The 27,384-nt window shown below is 44.1% G+C and overlaps 1 protein-coding gene across 1 annotated transcript; it reads right to left on the bottom strand.

Annotated features, from left to right (window-relative positions):
• Window positions 1-94: 94 nt before the first annotated feature.
• On the bottom strand, window positions 95-25,759 carry gng5 (guanine nucleotide binding protein (G protein), gamma 5). The gene is made up of 3 exons (XM_070886505.1): window positions 25,585-25,759; window positions 3,657-3,808; window positions 95-2,142 (listed from the first exon to the last, which is right to left on the bottom strand). The coding sequence occupies exons 1-2, from the start codon at window positions 25,663-25,665 to the stop codon at window positions 3,683-3,685; spliced, it is 207 nt and encodes a 68-aa protein (XP_070742606.1). The 5' UTR covers window positions 25,666-25,759; the 3' UTR covers window positions 95-2,142; window positions 3,657-3,682.
• Between the last annotated feature and the right edge of the window lie 1,625 nt (window positions 25,760-27,384).

The raw sequence follows: 27,384 nt of genomic DNA, 5'->3' as shown, positions 1-27,384 counted from the left end.
GTTCTACAGGAGATGAATCAGCTTTGCTCCCTTCACCACCATTTTGGTTGACCATAAGACTTGCAGTATAATTAACTTTCCAAACAGTAACTCCTAATCTGCACTTTTAAAACTTTATTGAAGAATTTGATCCTTAAAGGGATAGGCTATGCTTATAACATTACATAACAGTCTGAAGGAAGTGGAGACAAGATGTGACAATTTTCAATTGATTAGGTACTGTATATACTAATGTCTAAGACTAGAAATGCATTGTGTGTTTGGGCCAAAAGTGGGAATGGGGGCCTGTCATACAGGTTAAATCTTCATTCAGGCTAAATCTTCATTTGGGCTTTGCTCCCAGTGGAGCAAAAAGGTAGTGGATCCAGCTGTTGCATTTAAGTAGCAGCCTTCCCTCTCTACTTCAGACCAAACTTCCATCGTTGGTTTAAAATTGGAGACGGGGCAGCAGAGAGATACCAGTTGAGACAATTTAAAATTAGCAGTGGCTGTGGCAAGGACTGGGTGTTGGGAGACACGGCTTAAATATACAAACATATGAAAAGAATGTGAAAACTGCTGTTGGGTCTTATCCGCTCAATGGTGCAACCCAATCCCCAACAGCTTCCAACGGAGAATCGTGGGGAAGATAAATAAAGCTTATGACCAATTGCAGCAAAAGCTGTGGGGAAATTCTACAGGACAGCCTACAGGAAACTTAACCATGATGCTGAACTGCGCACGTATTTTACTGACCTGGCCCATCGCAGTCCACTTTAATATCTTCCCTAAAACTGCAAATTCTAAAACATTCATAATTTTAAAAATCGTATCCAACCTTCCTCAGTGATTTTTCTTCAAATTGAAAAATGCAAACTCTCCAAGCCTAACCTCGTATCAGGGCTAATTTGAGATATTCTCTTTGCGTCCTCTAGAGTCTCAATGTCTAGTTAGATGCAACAAAAACCATATTTTTAAAGCGAGAAAGAATCAAAGCTCATAATCAAAGTATAATACTTTATTGATTTAGTAATACTGTCCACAACCCGATTTGCTTTCCCTATGGTGTGCTAACCACTGGCCTCTTTCCTACTGTTACTTTTAATGGGCAGCCAGACATGACATATACATGTCTTTTTAATTACCTGTACATCGTGTACATAACCTCATATTAAATTACAGCAGCCATTTATCAGCCCATCCACTTAATGCAGCTTGCAACCTACTAATGTCCTTCTTTCATACATCTTATCTGTAAATTTAATGCTACTCAAAGCTGATAAAAGTAATGAGCAATAAAGGAACAAGTACAGAATCTTGAGGAACTCTATTTGTCACCAAGTCCTGATTTCAGCCCGTCCCATTAATAATTGCTCCCTCTTTATATAATTTCAACTATCCTACTTACCCCAATAATACTGTGAAATTTAATAATCTTTCTGATAGCTGTCTGGTGGACCGTTGCAAAAATCTATAAAGGTTATGCAGCCAATATCCAGTAGACATCCTTCATCCACTTTAGTGAGGTCATATCGAGTCACCCCTATAACTGTATCTCAAACAGGAACCATCCCTAGATCACAGCTACTAAAAGTATTAACCAATGCCTCACATATGACATCCCATCCTCACGAGCTGACAAGAACACGCTGGTTGAATTGAGAAAGAACAAAGAACAGGTATGAATTTCGGTGGCAAGAAGCATTGTATGGTTGAACCTCGTTGAGAGTCATGGATATTTTGGGAGTGGGGTTGGTTGTGTTGTACTAAGTGTTCATCCTTATACACTAGTATATACAGTATATTTTTACGATCGGTTTAGCCATATAAAATACATAAATCAAGTCAGATCTTTATTGAAATTTTTCTCTACCAGTGTACAAAGTTTTCTAGAAACAGGATTGTGCACAAGCAGCAACTAAAATCGTACATACAGCACCTCATTGCTTCAGCGAGGTAGGTGTACATCAGTATCAAAGAACAGGCAATTTACAAAGTGACAGTAAGGAAAGTTGGCACAGATTTTGAGAGGCTTTTAAAAACAGATCCAACATGGCTTATCCATTGGTTTAAAGGCCACTGAGAATCAGGATTAGTGTAAACATCTTCATTGTTTTCAGAACATGCACCAAGGGTGAATTTCCCACTTAAGACCCAGAAAACCTGCAAGGAGGGAAAACAAATTCATGGAATAAAGATTAATTTCCAGTAATCATTAGTGACCACAACATTCCTGAAAAACGGGAACTACGTCTGACACGAGAGGTTAAATTCAACTTCAGGTCAAGGGAAAGGAAAACCAGGCACAATGGGTGGCCAATCTGCTAATGCCTGTTTTGTGTTCCCACCAAAGTTAAAATTTACTCCCAAGGTCTCTTTCCCACCTCTCCATAAAAGACAATTTCTGAACGGTTTTATTGTACAAGTTAACTGTAGATAGGAGAGTGTAACATAAATTATATTCACATCTGTCTGCAGGACAAAGGCAGTATTGGAGTGGGAGCACTCCCCTGTCCCCCAACCTCGCTTTACCGTTAATGTTAACAGATGCAGATTAGGCTCTCATCCCTCTTCTCCTCCCCACCCCCACTTAAAAGGCAATAAAATACCACTGTAATAATTCAACAGCCCCACCCTTAATCGCAAGTGTTCACTATTGATATAGCCCTTCAGTCAGAAAGGACTTGATAATCCAGTATCATTCCATCAGGAATCACTTAGTGTGTGAGGTGTGGCAAATGTTTTTGTGGCGGAGGAGCGGCGAATGAGGGTACGGGGCTCAGCCAAGGCTGCGGTATGTGTGCGCACTAGGTCCGTGCAGCAGAGCAGGCCTCCATTCGTTCTGGTTAATCCTTGCCACTGGATAAAGGCCTAGCTCTGTCAAGCCTGTGTGGTGGCTGATGTGCAATGGTCACTACACGTTTAAAAACAAACATGCATAGGTATCTTCTACCCCCTCAATTGGAGTTCAGGACTGGAACATCGAGTCCTTTATTGATACATCTGTGAACTCATGTGGAAGCAAGTCATCCTCGTTCGAGGGACCACCTATAATGATGATGAAAGAGTAAGGACTCTTGTTTGATCAGTGATAGAGGTGCTATATCACTAAACAGCCATAGAATGGTAGGACACCTCTCTTTCAATATGGTACTGAAGGAGTGCTGCAATGTTGGGAGCGTCTCTTTTTCAGATGAGACGTTAAACTAAGATCTATTTTGCTGCTTGGGTGAACACAAAGATCCCATGGTACTATTCCAAAGAAGAACAAGGAGTTCTCCCAGTGTTCTCGCCAGAATTCCTCAATCACTCTTAATTCACCCGTCTTCTCAGTTCTTCCTCAATCCTTGGTTAAGGAGATACACTGTTGGTGCCATTGTTCATCAAGGTCCCAGATGCCCTGTTGCCCTCGCTGCGCTGTTATCAGCTCACACTTCCAACAACTTTGTGGGCATAAATTTTTTAAATGCTAAATGTGCACTAACAAGTCTAACTAACTATACTCCGCTCCAGTAAATTCTGGCCTATATCACACCAACTAATCCAGAGCAAAAACAGGCCCCTCCATCTTAAAGTCAAACACCGACATTTAAAGGCACTGTATACTTTAATTTAGAAGATCTAGAACAGGAATAATATCTCAGTTTATTTGGAAAACCAGAGATGGATTTACTTACCAAAAGAAAGTAGAATCACATTTCAGCTACAATAGCAAACAGGGTTTAGCTGGCCTGAAAGGATTAGTATTTGGATGTATTCCCGTCAGTAAAGGATCCTGTTGTGCATTCTGCAGGCAGAACTGCTTCAGATCTGTAGCTGCTTGAGACACCTTTTTTTGGAGGGAGTGGGGGTGGGGGGTGGGGGGGAGAAAGAAGAAACAAGATAAATAGTTACTTTATACTGCATTCAACGTTGCTGAAAATAGGCAATTTGTTGGCTAATATTTTGGTCAGACCTGACCTCCAGTCTCGTACAACTTTCCTAAGTCATTAAATATGATCATAGGAACGGGACATGTTTCCTACATTACAAGTCACTACACTTCAAAAGCACTTTGTTGGCTGTAAAGCACTTCGGGAAGTCCTGAAAGACGCTATATAAATGCAAGTTTTTCTTTCGCAATCTGTCTAGAAAACACCACTCGCAAGGAAAAGGAAAGGAGGTGCACAAATATACAATCTTATTCCTCTCTGAGCACATTAGACTTATATTTGTACTAAGGTTGAATTTGATTGAATTTTTCGAGGAGGTAACCAGGAGGGTCGATGAGGGCAGTGTGTATGATGCAGTGTATATGGATTTTAGCAAAGCTTTTGATAAAGTCCCACATGGCAGACTGGTCACGAAAGTAAAAGCCCATGGGATCCAGGACAAAGTGGCAAGTTGGATCCAAAATTGACTCAGAAGCAGAAAGCAAAGGGTGTTGATGGGTGTTTTTGTGACTGGGGTTCCGCAGGGCTCAGTGCTGGGTCCCTTGCTTTTTGTGTTATATATAAATGACTTGGACTTGAATGTTGGGGTATGATTAAGAAGTTTACAGATGATACTAAAATAGGCTGTGTGGTTGATAATGAAGAAGAAAGCTGCGGATTGCAGGAAGATATCAATGTACTGGTCAGGTGTGTGGAACAGTGGCAAATGGAATTCAATCCGGATAAGTGTGAGGTCATGCATTTGGGGAGATCTAACAAGGCACGGGAATACACATTAAATGGTACGACACTGAAAAGTGTAGAGGAACAAAGAGACCTTGGAGTGCAGGTCCACAGATCCCTGAAGGTAGCAGGCCAGGTAGGTAGGATGGTTAAGGATGCCTTTATTAATCGAGGCTTGGAATAAAAGAGCAAGGAGGTTATGCTTAAACTGTATAAAACACTAGTTAGACCGCAGCTGGAGTACTGTGTGCAGTTCTGATCACCGCATTACAGGAAGGACGTAATTACACTGGAAAAGGTACAGAGGAGATTTACAAGAATGTTGCCTGGACTGGAGAATTTTGGCTATGAAGAAAGATTGGAGATGCTGGGTCTGTTTTCTTTGGAACAGAGGAGGCTGATTGAGGTTAGAAAATTATGAGGGGCCTGGATAGAAAGGACCTGTTTCCCTTGGCAGAGGGGTCAACAACCAGGGGACATAGATTTAAAATAATTGGTGGGGGGGGGGGGGAGGTTTATAGGTGATACAAGGGAAAATTTCTTCACCCAGAGTGTTGTGGGGGTCTGGAACTCACTGCCTGAAAGGGTGGTAGAGGCAGAAACCTCACCAGATTAAAAAAAAATACTTGGATGTGCACTTAAAGTGCTGTAATCTACAGGGCTATGAACCAAGAGCTGGATAGCTCTTGGTCGGCCGACACGGACACGATGGGCCAAAATGGCCTCCTTCTGTGCTGTAAATTTCTATGATTCCATGAAGATTGGCAGGGCCACTGACTTATGATGATTTTAAATAAGTCACATTATGCTTTCATTGTCTTGGAATCCAGGATTTTTATACGTGTTGGGGAATTTCAGTCCGCAATTCTGTTCACTTTTCTGGGAAAAATGCAAACCAGTTGCAATAACTTCTGGGGGCCCCTGGGAAAGGGAAACACTAGCGAGAGAGAAGAAAGAGAGAAAAAGAACTTCACACTTGAGCCAACATACTTTATTATACAAATATGCTTGTGTAAATACATAACTTCAAACTCCCTTCCCCTCCCAGCACCGTTTCAAGATACTCTCTGAATAACTAAAGTGTGGAAAGACAAAAATATTTTAAAAAGTGTGTTACTGGCTGTTTGACAGTTCAAGTAAACAATGACTGTACCTGCTCACCACGACACTCCACTGAAATTCGAGTGAAGAGAAACATTAGAACTGCCCAGCATTTTACCAAATCACCATTTTATTAAAGTACTTGGAAAATCACAGTTATTAACAGCTAACTCATTATGTACAGTACAGAACCAGGCCATTCAGCCCAACTAGTCCATGTTGGCCCATGCACCATACCGGCCTCCTCCAACCCCTCTCCGTAACTCACCATCAGTGTAGATACAGACCTGGAATTAAGCTAACTGCTTTTCTCGTCATTCTGGAAATTGGAAGATCTTGCAAGTATTTCTTTCTCCACCCTTCCCAATTTAAGAACATTCCCAATTCCATACTGATCACTGTGACCGAGAAAAAAGATACATTTTTCCACCCTGTTCTCCCGATTATTTTGTAAAAGCAAATCGTGGGCTGCGCAGTTAACTAATTCTATGATAGAATAATACAGCATTATAACTTCGAGTTGCAAGATCGTGGGAGAAGATTTTCATTGGACAAATATATATTGTTATAAAACAAAGTACTCTGGCTTGCCACTCAAGAGATCGCCCACTGGTTGGTAGAAGCTATTCATTGAAATTCAGTACAGAAACAAATGAGGCATTTTAGACCTGCAAGCAGAGACATTACGTGCAGCTAACCCACCCTATCTGGGCCAGATATTTTGGTTATTTTTTTTTTTACAAGGGGTGGCTGGGTGGGGGGGAGGGGAAAGTTGAATGAGTTGAATGGAATAAAGGGAAGAAATCTGGTCCCCAATTGTTGGCTGAGCACATGGCTGGAGTTCACTCAAGTCTTACAGAACATAACTTGTGAGATGGTCTCAACAACTCCCCATTATAGAAACTTAGTGCAGAAGGAGGCCATTTAGCCCGTCGTGCCTTTTGAAATAGTTGTCAAATTTAGTCCCACACCACAGCTGTTCCCCCCCCAATAACCCTGAAAATGAGTCCTCTTCAAGTACATGCGCAATTGTTTTTTGAAATTTCCTCTGGAACCTGCTTCCACCACCCAGCCAGGTAACACATTCCAGATCCTCTTAACCCTCTCTGTTACTTCATCAAAGAACTCAATCAGGTAAGTCAGATATGATTTGCTTTTAACAAAATCCATGCTTCTCCAAGTGAGAACTAATTTTGTCCTTGATATAGGTCTCAGTTTTTCCACCACTGACATTAGACTGATTCGCCTGTAGTTACCAGGTTTATCGCTCTCCCCTTGTTTTGTATAAGGATGTAACATTTGCAATCCTCTAGTCCTCTGGCACCACTTCCATATCCGAGGAGGATTGAGAGATTGTGCTCAGAGCTTCTGCTATCCCCACCTTAGCTTCCCTCAACAACCTAGGATGCATCCCATATGGACCAGGTGATTGTTAACTTTGAGCGATGCCAACCTATTTAGCCCCTCCATTCTATCTATTTTTATCCTATCTAATATCTTTACTCCCTCGTCCTCTACTGTGACATTAATTTCATCCACTTCTTTTGTGAAGACAGATGCAAAGTACTCATTCAGTACCTCAGGTCATGCCCTCTGCCTCCACAAGAAGATTTCCTAATTTGTCCCTAATCAGCACCACCATTCCTGTAACTATCCTTTTACTTTTTAATAGGATTATAAAATATTTTGGCTTCCCTTTTATGTTACCCACTAATCTACTCTCTCATTCTCTGTTTGCCCTTGTATCCTATTTCAATTTTCCCCTGCACTCTCTTTATTCCACCTGGTTTTCAACTGTATTCTCTACTTGACATTTGCCATAAACCTCTTCAGTATTATTTTAATCTGTGTTTCCTTTGTCATCCAGGGAGCTCTAGCTTTGGATGCCCCATCTTTCCACCTTATGGAGATATGCTTGGTTTACCTACCGAACTATCTCTGCCTTGAAAACCAGCCATTGCTCATATACTGTTTTCTTGGCCAATATTTGTTTCCAGTCTACCCGTGCTAGATCCCTTCTCAAATCACTGAAATTGCCTCTCTTCCAGTTGGGTAATTTCACCGTTGATTTTCCTTTGTCCCTTTCTGCAACTACTTAAAAACTATTTATTTATTTGATGCAGAATTCAGGAAATTGTATCCGTTAGCATAGTTTACATTGTAGGATTCCCCTCTGCTCTTCGAGGAACTGACCAGTAGATGGTGGACAATCATCTGGCAATAACCACCTACCTGAAGCTTTTCTGCATTCTTTGACCACTCAATTCAAAATGAAAACTAGGGGCCATAAATACAAGAAAGTCACTATTAAATCCAATAAGGAATTCAGGAGAAACTTCCTTACTCAAGAGAGTGGTCTGAATGTGGAACTCGCTACCACATGGAGTGATTGAGGCGATTAGCACAGATACATTTAAGGTGTAGCTGGATAAGTACATGAGGGAGAAAGGAATCGGTTATGTGGATAGACTGAGATGAAGTATGGTGAGAGGAGGCTCGTGCGGTGCATACCCACTGGCATAGATCTGTTGGGCCAAATGGCCTGTTTTTGTGCTGTAAAATTCTACGCAATTCTGTCAAAGGTTAGGGTATTATAATTTCAATGAAATAGCGAGTGATTGCAATCGCAGTGATTCGTAGTTTCATAGAGCTGCTCTATCTCCTAGTTTCTAAAAAAGTTAGAACTCACAAGCAGAGATAGGACGGTTTGTTTAATGACAGATATGCTGCAGTAGTCATGGAACCTACCGTGTTTTTATTATTGAGAAATCAAGATGAAGGGACAAGGTCCACAAGTAGACACCACCATATTTGAAGAGGTGAGGTAACCGAGGAAGTAGCAATTGGATGCTGCCAAACTTGGGTTTTAAAGGCTTGCATCTTGTAAGAAAAATGAGGAGAATAAGGGAGGAGAAGGATTTCCACACTTAGGATTCTGGGACAGAATGAGTTAAAGTAAAACACTAAGAGATGCAGATTTCAATGCAGGAGAGGGGAGCATAGAATGACATATTTGCAGTTCAATAAGAATAAGGGAAGGAAGTTCTGAGAAACACTGACCATTAGGTATATTAAAAGAACCACGGCAAAAGGCTATTCAGCCCATCAAAGGTTGCTCAATTACATTAACTCTTCCATCGTGGTGCCTAATTGTATTTGAAATAAGAATTAGGAGCATGAGTAGCCATTTGGCCCCTCGAGCCTGCTTTTACCAGCATAAGAGTTTTAAAAAACAGAAACATTAAATGTTATCTCTAAATTTTTATATTAAAAACCCTGTCCATTAAGGCAAGTTTATTTTAACCCTATTAAAACATCTTTAAAATATTTTCAAAACAATTTTTTTTCTAAAACATTTAATTTAATTTCAATTAATGTTAAATATAGGCGATGTTTTTTTCATTTATGTATTGTGTTTTGTGTTTTGTAGGGTATTCTCATTGATCATAATGGGAGCTCCGTACAAACAAAATTAATCGTTACTTTCAATGAGAATACTCCATTTTCATTGGTGGTCCAGGCCCACGTGATCCCAGGATGCCCATAATTGCAAAGTGCTGCAGTACAGAGAGACCTGGGGGTCCTTGTGCATGAAACACAAAAAGTTAGTATGCAGTTACAGCAAGTAATCGGGAAGGCAAATGGAATGTTGGCCTTTATTGCAAGGGGGATAGAGAATAAAAGCAGAGAAGTCCTGCTACAACTGTGCAGGGTATTGGTGAGGCCACATCTAAAATACTGTGCACAGTTTTGGTCTCTGTATTTAAGGAAGGATATACTTGCATTGGAGGCTGTTCAGAGAAGGTTCACTAGGTTGATTCTGGAGATGAAACGGCTGACCTATGAAGGTAGGTTGGGCCTATACTCATTGGAGTTCAGAAGAATGAGAGGTGATCTTATCAAAACATGTAAGATAATGAAGGGGTTCAACAAGGTGGATGCAGAGAGGATGTTTCCACTCAGTCTCAGAATAAGGGGCTGCCCATTTAAAACTGAGATGAGGGGGAATTTCTTCTTTGAGGGTTGTAAATCTGTGGAATTCTCTGCCCCAGAGAGCTGTGGAGGTTGCGTCATTGAATATATTTATGGCAGAGATAGATTTTTGAGCGATAAGGGAGTAAAAGGTTATGGGGAGCGGGCAGGGAAGTGGAACTGAGTCCATGATCAGATTAGCCATGATCTTAATAAATGGTGGAGCAGGCTCGAGGGGTCAAATGGCCTACTCCTGCTCCTATTTCTTATGTTCTTATGTATGCTCCTGGGATGTGTGGGCCTCTGCGCTGGACTCCGCATCTAGGCCTCGGAGTCGAAGTGTTCGTTCCCCGTAAAAAAAAATTTGGTCGGATACCCCCGACCTCAATTTCTAGCCCAATGAGAATGTAGGAAAGAGAATGAACATGTAGGAGGAGGTATCTGGAGCCTAGAAAGAACAGAAGAAAGTTTGATGTAATCTAAATCCCCCAAAATGAGATTTCATGACCAAGGAAGTGTAGACATCTCTGAGTGAACTTCTTTTGATCCTAAAGTTTAAGGGGAGGGTGAAACAGAAGACATCCAGTTTGATCTGATTATGCAGGACAAAGTCGTGAACTGCATTTTTGAACATTATTTTAATTGCCGTTTTATTGAACCAGTAAATTACTATTTTACTGCTGCCATAACTTATGTTGTTCTCAAATTTATTTAAAAAAGGTATCTGTATGTGACACAAACACCAGGTTTACATTGGAACCAGACATAATTGGTAAAAACCCTCAGATAGCAGTTTAGAATCATTTCAGAAACCAGCAATGTCAAGCTCTCTCAAGGCAACCTTTTTTGCCTCACAACAAGGATTGAGGACTATCTCCGGTGACCAACGAAAGACCATGTTTACATCACTGTAGTATCAGTATTAAAACAAACGCTAGTTCCTGCTACGGTTGGCTAATGCTCTGAAGGTCACTCTATACTGGAACAACAGTTGTACAAGTTTTCGGTTCTCTACAGCTGGATGGGAAGTGGCACTCTGCAGCGGGAGGACAGATATATGGCGACCGGCCGAATCACCAAATAGAGAACTAGTTTGTAAAGTTTTGATACATTGGTAGTCGAAAAAAAATCACGAAACACTGACGAGGAAAGCCATTCCACTCCTCCGTTCAGAATTACCTTAACAGTAGCCTCGTCACAAATGTTTCTTAAATTATTCCATAGGGTCTTAAATTAATCCCTCCACAGATTTGCCCGCCCCCTCCCTCCTTCAATCGCACATCCCTTTCCTACTTTGACTCTGTATGGATTCCCAATTCCCTTCATTCAGCCCATTATTGATGGGGCGCCATCAGCCACTTTGGCTGTTACTCTCTGGAACTCCTTCAATAAACCGCTCCTCCTCCACCTTTACAAATCTTCTCAAAACCCACCTTTGATAGCTTGCACCACTGCTCATTATCTGATCTTTTTTAGAAATAGCAGGAGTAGGCCATATAACCTCTCGAGCCTGCTCCGCCTTTCAATAAGATCATGGCTGATCATCAATTTCAACTCCACAAATCTATCTATCTCAGCCTTGAATATATTCGGAGGGCTGTGGATGCTGGGTCTCTGGGGCAGAGAATTCACAACCCTCTGGGTGAAGAAATTCCTCCTCATCTGTATTAAATGGCCTACCCCTTATCCTGAGACTGTGTCCCTAATTCTAGACACTCCAGCCAGGGGAACAACCTCTCAGCATTGTGTTGTCAAACCCCTTCAGAATCTTGTATGTTTCAATGAGATCACCTCTCATTCTTCTAAACTCCAGAGAGTGTAGACCCATTCTATGCAATCCCTCATCATAAGACAGTCCTCTCATCCCAGGAATCTATCTAGTGAACCTCCATTGCACCGCCTCCAAAGAAAATATATCCTTCCTTAGATAAGGAAACCAAAACTGTGCACAATGTTCCCGATGTTGGGGAAGTCCAGAACCAGGGGACATAATCTAAAGATAAGGGGTAAGCCATTTAGGACTGAGATGAGGAGAAACTTCTTCACTCAGAGTTGTTAACCCATAGAATTCTCTACCGCAGAGAGTCGTTGATGCCAGTTCATTGGACATATTCAAGAGGGAGTTAGATATGGCCCTTACGGCTAAAGAGATCAAGGGGTACTGAGGTGAATGATCAGCCATGATCTTATTGAATGGTGGTGCAGGCTCGAAGGGCCGAATGGTCTACTCCTGCACCTATTTTCTATGTTTCTACTCCAGTTGTGGCCTCACAATTGTATCAAGACTTCCTTACTCTTATACTCCAACCCACTTGCAATAAAGGACTACATGCCATTTGCCTTCCTAATTACTTGCCCTGCATGCTAGCTTTCTGTGTTTCTTGCACAAGGACACCCAAATCTCTCTCAACACCAACATTTAAAAGTTTCTCACTATCTAAAAAATATTCTGTTTTTCTATTCTTCCTACTAAAAAGTGAATAACCTCACATTTCCCTACATTATACTCCATCTGTCACCTTACTGCCCATTCACTTAGTCTATCTATATCCCTTTGCAGATGCATTGTGTTCTCCTCACAGCTTTGTATCATCAGCAAACTTGAATACATTACATTCGATCCCTTCATCTAGGTCATTAATATGGATTGTAACTAGCCGAGGCCCCAGCACTGATCCTTACATCACCCCACTAGTTACAGCCTGCCAACCTGAAAAAGACCAGTTTATCCCTACTCTCTGTGTCTGTTCGTTATCCAATCCTCGAACAATGCTAATACAGTGGAAACGTTACAAGGACATCCTCAAAGCCTCCTTGAAAAAGTGTGACATCACCACTGACACCTGAGAGTCCCTGGCCAAAGACCGCCCTAAGTGGAGAAAGTGCATCCGGGAGGGCGTTGAGCATTTCGAGTCTCAATGCCGAAAGCATGCAGAAATCAAGCGCAGGCAGCGGAAAGTGCATGCGCCAAACCAGTCCCACCCACCCCTTCACTCAACGACTATCTGTCCCACCTGTGAGAGTCTGTGGCTCTCGTAGTGAACTGTTCAGCCACTAAAGAACTCACTTCAGGAGTGGAAGCAAGTCTTCCTCGATTCCGAGGGACTGTCTATGATGATGATGAATCCCATGAGCCCTTATCTTATGTAATAATCTTTTATGGGGCACCTTTTTGAATGTCTTTTGGAAATCCAAATATACTGCATTCACTGGGTTCCCCTTTATATACTCTGCTGGTTACATGCTCAAAATAATAAATCTGTCAAACACGATTTCCTTTTCATCATCATCATAGGCAGTCCCGAGAAGCGAGGATGACTTGCTTCCATGCCAAAAAGGAATGAGTTCACAGGTGTTTCAATGAAAGGCCTAATAGTCCAGATCCCAAACTACATCGTGAAGGGTGGAAGATGCCTGTACTTGGATTTTTTTAACGTGTGGTGGCCATTGCACACCAGCCACCACACGGGCTTGACAGAGCTAGGTCTTGGTCCAGTGGCAAGGATTACCCAAGACTAACCAGAGACTAGCTCTGCTGCACAGACCGAGTGCACACACATATCGCAGTGTGGGCTGGCCCGTGCTGCCCTTGGTTTTCATAAAGCCACGTTGACTCTGTCTAATCATGTTATGATTTTCTAAGTGCCCTGATGCCACTTCCTTAACAATGGATTCCAGCATTTTTCCCGACGACTGATGTCAGGCTAACTGGTCAGTAGTTCCTGGTTTTCTCTCCCCCTCCTTTCTTGAATAGCGGTGTTACATTTACCAGCTTCCAATCCACTGGGACCGTTCTAGAATCTAGGAAATTTTGAAAGATCAAAACCAATGCATCCACTATCTCTGCAGCCACCTCTTTCAGAACCCAAGGTTGTGGGCCGTCAGCTCCAGAGGATTTGTCGGCTTTTAGTCCCATTAGTTTCTCTAATATGAATTACATTAAGTTCCTCACCCTCATTAGACCCTTGGTTCCCCACCATTTTAGGTATTTTTTTTGCATCTTCTACTGTGGAGACAGATACAAAATATTTGTTTAACATTTGTGCCATTTCTTTATTCCCCACAATAATTTCTCCTGCCTCAACCTCTAAGGCACCAATATTACTTTTGCTACTTTCTTCCTACATACTTGTAGAAGCTATGATAATCTCTTTCTATTTATTGCTAGTTTTATCTTATAGTCTATTTTTTTCCCTCATCAATTTTTGGTCATCCTTTGCTGGTTTCTGAAACTCTCCCAATCCTCAGTATACTGCTATTCTTTGCAAAATTATAAGCTTCTTTCAATCTAATGCTATCCTTAACTTCTTTAGTCAGCCACATAGTTTTTGTTTCTCAATGGAATGTATTTTTATTGAGAATTATGAAATATTACTTTAAATGATATTTCTTGATTAATATTCTGTCCAACGGTATAGCTACTATTATGGGACCTATATACTACTCGCACCAGTGTTTTCTGCTCCCTGTTATTCCTTATCTTCACCCATACTGATTCGCTGAGCTGAGATCTTTTCTCTCTAATGTCCTTATGTCATCCTTTATCAGGGCAACCCTCCCCTCCTTTACCATTCTGCCTGTCTTTTCGAAACATCAAGTACCCTGGAACATTTAGTTCCCAACCTTGATCACCTTGCAACCACGTCTCTGTAATAACTATTAGATCAAACCGTTTTGAGTACTGTTGAGGGGGATGACTCATCAGGGGAGGGCAGCAGCAGCCAAGTTCATGGCACCGTGGCTGGCTCTGCTGCACAGGAGGGCAGGAAAAAGAGTGGGAGAGCGATAGTGATAGGGGATTCGATTGTAAGGGGAATAGATAGGCGTTTCTGCGGCCGCAACCGAGACTCCAGGATGGTATGTTGCCTCCCTGGTGCAAGGGTCAAGGATGTCTCGGAGTGGGTGCAGGACATTCTGAAAAGAGAGGGTGAACAGCCAGTTGTCGTGGTACACATTGGTACCAACGATATAGGTAAAACAAGGGATGAGGTCCTACGAGACGAATTTAAGGAGCTAGGAGCTAAATTAAAATGTAGGACCCCAAAAGTAGTAATCTCAGGATTGCTACCAGTGCCACGTGCTAGTCAGAGTAGGAATCACAGGATAGCTCAGATGAATACGTGGCTTGAGCAGTGGTACAGCAGGGAGGGATTCAAATTCCTGGGACATTGGAACAGGTTCTGGGGGAGGTGGGACCAGTACAAACCGGACGGTCTGCACCTAGGCAGGACCGGAACCAATGCCCTGGGGGGAGTGTTTGTTAGTGCTGTTGGGGAGGAGTTAAACTAATATGGCAGGGGGATGGGAACCAATGCAGGGAGACAGAGGGAAACAAAAAGGAGACAAAAGCAAAAGACAGAAAGGAGATGAGTAAAAGTGGAGGGCAGAGAAACCCAAGGCAAAAAACAAAAAGGGCCACTGAATATAAAGGAGCTGCAGGAGGGGTCAAAACTAAAAATCATGGTTTAAAAACTAGTATTAAAACACTCTACCTAAACACACGCAGCATTCGAAATAAAGTAAATGAGTTGACGGCACAAATCATTACAAATGGGTATGATTTGGTGGCCATTACAGAAACGTGGTTGCTTGGTGGCCAAGACTGGGAATTAAACATAGAGGGGTATCTGACGATTCGGAAAGATAGACAAGAAGGGAAAGGAGGTGGGGTAGCTCTTTTAATAAAGGATGATATCAGGGCAGTTGTGAGAGATGATATTGGCTCAAATGAACAAAATGTTGAATCATTGTGGGTGGAGTTTAGAGATAGTAAGGGAAAAAAGTCACTGGTGTGCGTAGTTTATAGGCCGCCAAATAATAACTTCACGGTGGGGCGGACAATAATCAAGGGAATAATGGAGGCATGTGAAAAAGGAACGGCAGTAATCATGGGGGATTTTAACCTACATATCGATTGGTCAAATCAAATTGCACGGGGTAGCCTGGAGGAGGAATTCATAGAATGCATACGGGATTGTTTCTTAGAACAGTATGTTACAGAACCGACAAGGGAGCAAGCTATCTTAGATCTGGTCCTGTGTAATGAGACAGGAATAATAAACGATCTCCTAGTAAAAGATCCTCTCAGAATGAGTGATCACAGTATGGTTGAATTTGTAATACAGATTGAGGGTGAGGAAGTAGTGTCTCAAACGAGCGTACTATGCTTAAACAAAGGGGACTACAGTGGGATGAGGGCAGAGTTGGCTAAAGTAGACTGGAAACACAGACTAAACGGTGGCACAATTGAGGAACAGTGGAGGACTTTTAAGGAACTCTTTCATAGTGCTCAACAAAAACATATTCCAGTGAAAAAGGGCGGTAAGAGAAGGGATAACCAGCCGTGGACAACCAAGGAAATAAAGGAGAGTATCAAATTAAAAACCAATGCGTATAAGGTGGCCAAGGTTAGTGGGAAAATAGAAGATTGGGAAAATTTTAAACAACAGCAAAGAATGACTAAGAAAGCAAGAAAGAAAGGAAAGATAGATTACGAAGGTAAACTTGCGCAAAACATAAAAACGGATAGTAAAAGCTTTTACAGATATATAAAATGGAAAAGAGTGACTAAAGTAAATGTTGGTCCCTTAGAAGATGAGAAGGGGGATTTAATAATGGGAAATGTGGAAATGGCTGAGACCTTAAACAATTATTTTGCTTCGGTCTTCACAGTGGAAGACACAAAAACCATGCCAAAAATTGCTGGTCACAGGAATGTGGGAAGGGAGGACCTTGAGACAATCACTATCACTAGGGGGGTAGTGCTGGACAGGTTAAAGGGACTCAAGGTAGACAAGTCCCCTGGTCCTGATGAAATAGAAAATAGAAACATAGAAAATAGGTGCAGGAGGAGGCCATTCAGCCCTTCTAGCCTGCACCGCCATTCAATGAGTTCATGGCTGAACATGCAACTTCAGTACCCCATTCCTGCTTTCTCGCCATACCCCTTGATCCCTCTAGTAGTAAGGACTACATCTAACTCCCTTTTGAATATATTTAGTGAATTGGCCTCAACTACTTTCTGTGGTAGAGAATTCCACAGGTTCACCACTCTCTGGGTGAAGAAGTTTCTCCTCATCTCGGTCCTAAATGGCTTACCCCTTATCTTTAGACTGTGACCCCTGGTTCTGGACTTCCCCAACATTGGGAACAGTCTTCCTGCATCTAACCTGTCCAAACCCGTCAGAATTTTAAACGTTTCTATGAGGTCCCCTCTCATTCTTCTGAACTCCAGTGAATACAAGCCCAGTTGATCCAGTCTTTCTTGATAGGTCAGTCCCGCCATCCCGGGAATCAGTCTGGTGAACCTTCGCTGTACTCCCTCAATAGCAAGAATGTCCTTCCTCAAGTTAGGAGACCAAAACTGTATACAATACTCCAGGTGTGGCCTCACCAAGGCCCTGTACAACTGTAGCAACACCTCCCTGCCCCTGTACTCAAATCCCCTCGCTATGAAGGCCAACATGCCATTTGCTTTCTTAACCGCCTGCTGTACCTGCATGCCAACCTTCAATGACTGATGTACCATGACACCCAGGTCTCGCTGCACCTCCCCTTTTCCTAATCTGTCACCATTCAGATAATAGTCTGTCTCTCTGTTTTTACCACCAAAGTGGATAACCTCACATTTATCCACATTATACTTCATCTGCCATGCATTTGCCCACTCACCTAACCTATCCAAGTCACACTGCAGCCTCACAGCATCCTCCTCGCAGCTCACACTGCCACCCAACTTAGTGTCATCCGCAAATTTGGAGATACTACATTTAATCCCCTCATCTAAATCATTAATGTACAATGTAAACAGCTGGGGCCCCAGCACAGAACCTTGCGGTACCCCACTAGTCACTGCCTGCCATTCTGAAAAGTACCCATTTACTCCTACTCTTTGCTTCCTGTCTGACAACCAGTTCTCAATCCACGTCAGCACACTACCCCCAATCCCATGTGCTTTAACTTTACACATTAATCTCTTGTGTGGGACCTTGTCGAAAGCCTTCTGAAAGTCCAAATTTACCACATCAACTGGTTCTCCCTTGTCCACTTTACTGGAAACATCCTCAAAAAATTCCAGAAGATTTGTCAAGCATGATTTCCCTTTCACATGATTTCCCTTTCACAAATCCATGCTGACTTGGACATATCATGTCACCTTTTTCCAAATGCGCTGCTATGACATCCTTAATAATTTATTCCATCATTTTACCTACTATAATTCCCTGTTTTCTCTCTCCCTCTTTTTTTAAAAAGTGGGGTTACATTGGCTACCCTCCACTCGATAGGAACTGATCCAGAGTCAATGGAATGTTGGAAAATGACTGTCAATGCATCCGCTATTTCCAAGGCTACCTCCTTAAGTACTCTGGGATGCAGTCCATCAGGCCCTGGGGATTTATCGGCCTTCAATCCCATCAATTTCCCCAACACAATTTCCCGACTAATAAGGATTTCCCTCAGTTCCTCCTCCTTACTAGACCCTCTGACCCCTTTTATATCCGGAAGGTTGTTTGTGTCCTCCTTAGTGAATACAGAACCAAAGTACTTGGTGAATTGGTCTGCCATTTCTTTGTTCCCCGTTATGACTTCCCCTGATTCTAATTGCAGGGGACCTACGTTTGTCTTTACTAACCTTTTTTTCTTTACATATCTATAGAAACTTTTGCAATCCGCCTTAATGTTCCCTGCAAGCTTCTTCTCGTACTCCATTTTCCCTGCCCTAATCAAACCCTTTGTCCTCCTCTGCTGAGTTCTAAATTTCTCCCAGTCCCCGGGTTTGCTGCTATTTCTGGCCAATTTGTATGCCACTTCCTTGGCTTTAATACTATCCCTGATTTCGCTTGATAGCCACGGTTGAGCCACCTTCCCTTTTTTATTTTTACGCCAGACAGGAATGTATAATTGTTGTAGTTCATCCATGCCGTCTCTAAATGTCTGCCATTGCCCATCCACAGTCAACCCCTTAAGTATCATTCGCCAATCTATCCTAGCCAATTCACGCCTCATACCTTCAAAGTTACCCTTCTTTAAGTTCTGGACCATGGTCTCTGAATTAACTGTTTCATTCTCCATCCTAATGCAGAATTTCACCATATTATGGTCACTCTACCCCAAGGGGCCTCGCACAATGAGATTGCTAATTAATCCTCTCTCATTACACAACACCCAGTCTAAGATGGCCTCCCCCCTAGTTGGTTCCTCGACATATTGGTCTAGAAAACCATTCCTTATGCACTCCAGGAAACCCTCCTCCACCGTATTGCTTCCAGTTTGGCTAGCCCAATCCATGTGCATATTAAAGTCACCCATTATAACTGCTGCACCTTTATTGCATGCACCCTTAATTTCCTGTTTGATGCCCTCCCCAACATCACTACTACTGTTTGGAGGTCTGTACACAACTCCCACTAACATTTTTTGTCCTTTGGTGTTCTGCAGCTCTACCCACATAGATTCCACATCATCCAAGCTAATGCATCCCAGAGTATTAAAAGAGATGGCAGAAGTTATAGCAGATGCATTCGTTATAATCTACCAAAATTCTCTGGACTCTGGGGAGGTACCAGCGGATTGGAAAACAGCTAATGTAACGCCTCTGTTTAAAAAAGGGGGCAGACAAAAGGCAGGTAACTGTAGGCCAGTTAGTTTAACATCTGTAGTGGGGAAAATGCTTGAAACTATCATTAAGGAAGAAATAGCGGGACATCTCGATAGGAATAGTGCAATCAAGCAGACGCAGCATGGATTCATGAAGGGGAAATTATGTTTAACTAATTACTGGAATTCTTTGAGGATATAACGAGCATGGTGGATAGAGGTGTACCGATGGATGTGGTGTATTTAGACTTTCAAAAGACATTCGATAAGGTGCCATACAAAAGGTTACTGCAGAAGATAAAGGTACGCGGAGTCAGAGGAAATGTATTAGCATGGATAGAGAATTGGCTGGCGAACAGAAAGCAGAGAGTCGAGATAAATGGGTCCTTTTCGGGTTGGAAATCGGTGGTTAGTGGTGTGCCACAGGGATCGGTGCTGGGACCACAACTGTTTACAATATACATAGATGACCTGGAAGAGGGGACTGAGTGTAGTGTAACAAAATTTGCAGATGACACAAAGATTAGTGGGAAAGCGGGTTGTGTAGAGGACACAGAAAGGCTGCAAAGAGATTTAGATAGGTTAAGCGAATGGGCTAAGGTTTGGCAGGTGGAATACAATGTCGGAAAGTGTGAGGTCATCCACCTTGGGAAAAAAAAACAGTAAAAGGGAATATTATTTAAATGGGGAGAAATTACAACATGCTGCGGTGCAGAGGGACCTGGGGACCCTTGTGCATGAAACTCTTTTGAGTTCACCTGTGAAAACATAAAAACAATAAACGGTGCCACCCGACCTGGGTGACACTCCAGACATTTTCAAGGCCCTTTTTTTCCCCCCTTTTTTTTTTTTGGTTTTTTTTTTGTGTTTTTCTTTTTTTTTGGTTTTTTTTTTTGGGCACTAAAATCACAATTTTCCCCAGTGCCCCCTATAAAAGGGAAGGGGGACACTAAAAGCACCGGCAATTAAAACAAATTAAACTTTAAAACGTAAAATCAAATTAAAATTTGGTTGCCGGGCGTGATGATGCACTCCAGTCCCTCCGGTGCCCACCTCTCGCGGAAGGCCGCGAGCGTACCGGTGGACACCGCGTGCTCCATCTCCAAGGACACCCTGGACCGGATGTAAGAGCGGAAGAGAGGCAGGCAGTCAGGTTGAACGACCCCCTCGACCGCCCGCTGCCTGGACCGGCTGATGGCACCCTTGGCCGTGCCCAGGAGCAGTCCTACGAGGAGGCCTTCGGACCTACCCGCTCCCCTCCGCACAGGGTGCCCAAAGATCAGGAGAGTGGGACTGAAGTGCAGCCAGAATTTCAGGAGCAGCCCCTTCAAATAGTGGAACAGGGGCTGCAACCTCGTGCATTCAATAAAAACATGGAACACGGACTCCTCCAGACCGCAGAAATTGCAGGCGGCCTGGGAGTCCGTGAACCGGCTTAAAAATTTATTGCACGGCACTGCTCCGTGCACCACCCTCCAGGCCAAGTCCCCGATGAATAGTGGGAGGACCCCTGCGTAGAGTGCCCTCCATCGGGGACCCCCGCCTCCTCCGGACGGCAAGATGGTACGCCATGGCGTGTCCGGACGGCCGGCGAGGATGGCAAAGTTGAGGGTGTGCAGGAGCAGCCCGTACAGGAAACCCCTCCGCGCGGAACTGAAAGGCACGGAGGGGATTTCCCCGAGGCGGCTCAAGTTGTGAGGCGCCGGCCCCCGAGGGAGGTTCCGGGGTTTGGCGCCGATGAGGAATTCCGTCCGGACGGGGGTCAGTTCGGACGGGATCTCCCCACGTGCTTGAGCCTCCTCGATACACCTAACGGAGTCAGGGCCCAGAGCTGTTTTTAGCGACTCGATGGCATCGGCCGCGCGGCGGACGTTGGCAGAATTTAGGCGCCGCGCCAGCGTGACTGGCGCCATCCAGCCCGCTCCTCCGCCCTCGAGCAGGTCCCTGACCCTGGTCACCTCACCAGCCACAGCCCTCTCTTCCGACCGCCACATAAAACCTCGGCCGTGGAGGTACGGATTCCCGAGCAGCGGCTCCTGCAGGACGGCCGCCACTCCAGCCGGTGGAGAGCTGCGCTTGGTGGAGACTTTGTTCCAGACCCTGATGAGTTCCCTGTAAAAGACAGGCAGCTCCCGGAGGGCGGTCCTGGCACCCCCCAAGTTCACAAACAGGAGCTGCGTGTCATAATTGAGGTCGAGCTGCTGGCGGAAGAAATACCTCGCCAGAGCACACCACCTAGGAGGGGGCTCGACGTAAAGGTATCTCTGCAGGGTCTGAAGACGGAAAGTCGCGAGCTGGGCGCTGACGCACACCAACGACTGACCGCCCTCCTCAAGCGGGAGACTCAAGACCGCGGCAGAGACCCAGTGCTTCCTGTTGTTCCAGAAGAAGTCCACCAGCTTCTTCTGTATCTTGGCGACAAACGCAGGGGGAGGGGTCAAAGTGACCAGCCGGTACCACAGCATTGCGGCCACCAGCTGGTTTATGACTAGCGCTCGACCCCTGTAGGACAGCACTCGGAGCAGTCCTGTCCAGCGCCCTAGGCGAGCGGCGACCTTGGCCTCCAGCTCCTGCCAGTTCGCCGGCCAGGCTCCCTCGTCGGGGCTAAGGTAGACTCCCAGATAGAGGAGATGGGTCGTGCTCCAGGCAAAAGGCCTGAGCTCCTCCGGCAGGGAGTCCACCCGCCACTGACCCACCAGGAGTCCGGAACATTTCTCCCAGTTGATCCTGGCGGAGGACGCGGCCGAGTAAATCTCCTGGCACTCACGCATCCTCCGCAGGTCAGCGGGATCCTCTATCGCGAGGAGCACGTCATCGGCGTAAGCCGAGAGGACGACCTCCACGCCCGGCCCTTGCAGAGCCAGTCCCGTCAACCTCGTCCGCAAGAGGCGCAGGAAAGGCTCCACCCCTTGTGCATGAAACCCCAAAAAAAATTAGTTTGCAGGTGCAGCAGGTAATCAGGAAGGCGAATGGAATGTTGGCCTTCATTGCGAGAGGGATGGAGTACAAAAGCAGGGAGGTCCTTCTGCAACTGTATAGGGTATTGGTGAGGCCGCACCTGGAGTACTGCGTGCAGTTTTGGTCACCTGACTTCAGGAAGGATATACTAGCTTTGGAGGGGGTACAGAGACGATTCACTAGGCTGATTCCGGAGATGAGGGGGTTACCTTATAATGATAGATTGAGTAGACTGGGTCTTTACTCGTTGGAGTTCAGAAGGATGAGTGGTGATCTTACAGAAACATTTAAAATAATGAAAGAGATAGACAAGATAGAGGCAGAGAGGTTGTTTCCACTGGTCGGGGAGACTGGAACTAGGGGGCACAGCCTCAAAATACGGGGGAGCCAATTTAAAACCGAGTTGAGAAGGAATTTCTTCTCCCAGAGGGTTGTGAATCTGTGGAATTCCCTGCCCAAGGAAGCAGTTGAGGCTAGCTCATTGAATGTATTCAAGTCACAGATAGATAGATTTTTAACCAATAAGGGAATTAAGGGTTATGGGGAGCGGGCGGGTAAGTGGGGCTGAGTCCACGGCCAGATCAGCCATGATCTTGTTGAATGGCGGAGCAGGCTCGAGGGGCTAGATGGCCTACTCCTGTTCCTAATTCTTATGTTCTTAAACCCATTTATCGCCATTTTTGCCACTAGTTCATCCATCTTGTTACGAATGCTCCGTGCATTCAGATAAAGAGCCTTTAATTATTTTTTTTAACCATTATTCCCCATTTTGACCTTATTCTATGCTGCACTGCTACCATTAAACTCTCTGTCCCTTCCTGTCAAACGCTGCTTATTTTTACCCAAATCGCTGCACTGCTCTATTGCATTGTCCTTTCTCTTTAGATATCTAAATTTTTCCTCCCCCCCATTTTCTAGTTTAAAGCCCTATCTACAGCCCTAGTCATTCGATTTGCCAGGACGCTGGTCCCAACCTGGTTTAAGTGAAGCCCATCCCGACTGAACAGCTCCCTTTTTCCCCAGTACTGGTTCCCGTGCCCCATGAATTGAAACCCCTTTGTCCCACACCACTCTTTGAGCCACACATTTAACACTCTGATCTGCTTGACCCTGTGCCAATTTGTACATGGTTCAGCTAGTAATCCAGAGATTATTACCCTTGAGGTTCTGCTTATTAATTTAGACCCTACCTCCTCAAACTCCCTCAGCAGAACATCATTCTTAGTTGTACCTATATCATTGGTTCCTACATGGACCACAACAACTGGATCCTCCCCTCCCACTCCAAGTTCTTCTCCAGTTGCGGTCTTCCTTTTATCCATATTTTTTCCTCAATCCCTCCAGAAACTCTGTGATGCTTTCTACATTAAAGTTGTTGCTTTTGCCTCTATTACCCTACACAGAAGTCCAATCCAGGTGTCGGTCATTTTCGGGGCATTATCATGAATTTGGTCACACTAGGCAAGTTTCTAAAAAGTATACAACTGTTAATACACTGAACAAACACTGAGCTCGAATACATTGCTAATGTAAACAAAGGTTTTTCTTTAAAAGAAAATCAAATTACAAATTACATTTATATCTTAAATTATTAAAAGGAAATACTTACCAAACCAAGGGTGACATAAGATTCACCCTGATGGTGTTGAGTGTAATCAAAGGGCTCAGCGAATGTGAGCCGTGATACCAAAGGGACCCGTAGTGTACTTATAGAACAACTGTAGCAATTGGGGGAATCTCTCCCAACACTATAGTTGGAGCAAATCTCAGTTTCCTCCTCCATGTTGTGAAATTTACAGCTTTGTACGTGTGTCACACAATTAATAGTTTTATTGTGATATTTTGCACTGGAATCAGTACAGCTCGACCATCCTGATGTGAAAAGAACACCACGATGTCAGACTGTATTGTTTAGGCTAAAGCTAATAGGATTTATTTACAAAATTTCTAATTACACAGAAGCACAGCAATACTTAAAACAACAATGGTCCAATCATGCCACAACTCAACAGTCAGTAAGATTCCGACAGACTTCCTGGTATGCTGCTTGTATGTGGGTGAGGCAATACCCTTGCCTCGGCCTAAGAGTTAATGTGTCAATTACAGAAACTGAAACAGAGTCAATAGCTGGACACTGAATGGGAGAGCAAAACTATCTTGCTGAATACTACAAGGACAAGAGGCTTCAGAACAAAAGTTGTCACCCAATCAATTTCAATGTCACTTAGTTCTTAAACAAATGTTAACTCCTTGTTTAACCTTTAATGCTTTAATGAGGATTAATTTGATATTCTGTCTGATCTGCAATTTAAAATGCCATAATGTTATGAACTGGAAGGCTGAAGTTGTGCTTCCTCATAACAATGACATGGAACACTGACATGGAAGTTTACAGAGCTTTGGTAATGTGCTCATTTCAAGGAAGTGTTTATCAAATAGCTACCTTCTATTTTTCTTCAAACAAAGGGGCAGAACAAAGGAATGGTTTTGCTCACTGGTGTTTGAACGTTTTACTTATAAATTTAGGTAAGACTGGATGGGAAGAAAAACACCCCTCACGGGTGCTATTGTGTAACCTTTACACTCAGAACCAGCTACATCCCTTTCAAATATGGTAACTGCCAGATCAGTGCTACATCTAACCTTAAACTAAAACATTGAGAAATAAATCCAGAGCTGTTAACACTGGGGGGAGGAAGGTGATTCAGGATAGGATGGGAGACACACCAGTTACTCATTTAAACACATTAAGGCGTGTTATTTTTTAAGCGAGATGTGACAAGGCATTTAAAAAGCAGAGGAAAAAAAGACTCAGTCCCGATGGGAGTTTAAGCTTCCAGATTTCAGGTGGTCACCTGAATAAATATCCTTACCGAAAGGGAAGAAGGGAGAAGCTCATTAAAAAAGGAATGTTTTATAAAATAATGAGTTAGCCCCAGAGCAGAGATACCAATCGGAGGGTTAAATTGAAATAAAGCTCCACCCAGACACACACATACCCCAAGGGACATTTCGGGCAGATTGGGTCTGAAAGGAGTTCCACTTTCAAAGGGGGGAAATGCAGGGCGATGGGGCTCAATGTACAGCTCTATCACAGAGACAACACAGGCACAATGGGCCGAGAGAACTCTTTCTGTGCTGTCGGGTTTCTATAATCCGGACAGCAGCAATTGCCGTCATTACATCCTGCTTTCTGTGTGGTGCCAAGGCTGCGTGTTCCAGGAATGGCGTTGAGAGCCGGCAACAGCTCGGCTGCCTGTGCAACCCACGCCCTACAATGCCAAGCTGGGCACGGCACCAGCCCTCGGCGCTCGGGGCTCACCTTCAACCTCTTAATTCCGACCTCACAGCGGAGCTGCTGCACCACTTTCCTCATGGTGGCGACGTTGGAGGTCGCCGACATTTCCAGCTCTCTGAATCCAAAGCGAAGTCTCTTCTCTCTCTCTCTCTCTCTCTGCCTGCGTGGGAGTCTCTGAGATTGTGGAGCTGCGCTCGAGTCTTTTTCCGGTTTCTCTTTCTTTGCCTCTCGCAGACGTTGCTCGTGCGCCGCGTACCGTTCACATCCGGAGAGACAGCAAACCAGACAAAGTATAAATAACTCAGAATAGACACAGGCTGCAGCTCACTGTGTTCACTGAGAATAGACACAGACTGCAGCTCACTGACAGTTCACTGAGAATAGACACAGACTGCAGCTCACTGTGTTCACTGAGAATAGACACAGACTGCAGCTCACTGTGTTCACTGAGAATAGACACAGTCTGCAGCTCACTGACCGTTCACTGAGAATAGACACAGACTGCAGCTCACTGTGTTCACTGAGAATAGACACAGTCTGCAGCTCACTGACCGTTCACTGAGAATAGACACAGACTGCAGCTCACTGACCATTCACTGAGAATAGACACAGACTGCAGCTCACTGACCATTCACTGAGAATAGACACAGACTGCAGCTCACTGACCGTTCACTGAGAATAGACACAGACTGCAGCTCACTGACCGTTCACTGAGAATAGACACAGACTGCAGCTCACTGACCGTTCACTGAGAATAGACACAGACTGCAGCTCACTGACCATTCACTGAGAATAGACACAGACTGCAGCTCACTGACCATTCACTGAGAATAGACACAGACTGAAGCTCACTGACCGTTCACTGAGAATAGTCACAGACTGCAGCTCACTGTGTTCACTGAGAATAGTCACAGACTGCAGCTCACTGACCATTCACTGAAAATAGACACAGAATGCAGCTCACTGAATATTCACTGAGAATAGTCACAGACTGCAGCTCACTGACCGTTGACTGAGAATAGACACAGAATGCAGCTCACTGACCATTCACTGAGAATAGTCACAGACTGCAGCTCACTGACCATTCACTGAGAATAGACTCAGACTGCAGCTCACTGACCATTCACTGAGAATAGACACAGACTGCAGCTCACTGTGTACACTGAGAATAGACACAGACTGCAGCTCACTGACTATTCACCGAGAATAGACACAGACTGCAGCTCACTGACTGTTCACTGAGAATAGACACAGACTGCAGCTCACTGACTATTCACCGAGAATAGACACAGACTGCAGCTCACTGTGTTCATTGAGAATAGACACAGACTGCAGCTCACTGACTATTCACCGAGAATAGACACAGACTGCAGCTCACTGTGTTCATTGAGAATAGACACAGACTGCAGCTCACTGACCGTTCACTGAGAATAGACACAGGCTGCAGCTCACTGTGTTCACTTAGAATAGACACAGACTACAGCTGACTGACCGTTCACTGAGAATAGACACAGACTGCAGCTCACTGACCGTTCACTGAGAATAGTCACAGACTGCAGCTCTCTGATCATTCACTGAGAATAGACACAGACTGCAGCTCTCTGTGTTCACTGAGAATAGACACAGACTGCAGCTCACTGACCATTCACTGAGAATAGACACAGACTGCAACTCACTGTGTTCACTGAGAATCGACACAGACTGCAGCTCACTGACCGTTCAATGAGAATAGACACAGACTGCAGCTCACTGACCATTCACTGAGAATAGACACAGACTGCAGCTCACTGACCGTTCACTGAGAATAGACACAGACTTCAGCTC

Source organism: Pristiophorus japonicus, chromosome 8, assembly GCF_044704955.1.
Source record: "Pristiophorus japonicus isolate sPriJap1 chromosome 8, sPriJap1.hap1, whole genome shotgun sequence".
Taxonomy (NCBI): Eukaryota; Metazoa; Chordata; class Chondrichthyes; family Pristiophoridae; genus Pristiophorus; species Pristiophorus japonicus.
Note: the sequence above shows the minus strand (reverse complement) of the source record. Positions and strands in the feature narration are given on the sequence as shown.

Coding starts and splice junctions, on each gene's coding strand:
- gng5 (XM_070886505.1), bottom strand. CDS start 25,665: ATGTCGGCGACCTCCAACGTCGCCACCATGAGGAAAGTGGTGCAGCAG. Junction 3,809..25,584: donor TCGGAATTAAGAGGTTGAAG/GTGAGCCCCGAG, acceptor CTCCAAAAAAAG/GTGTCTCAAGCAGCTACAGA.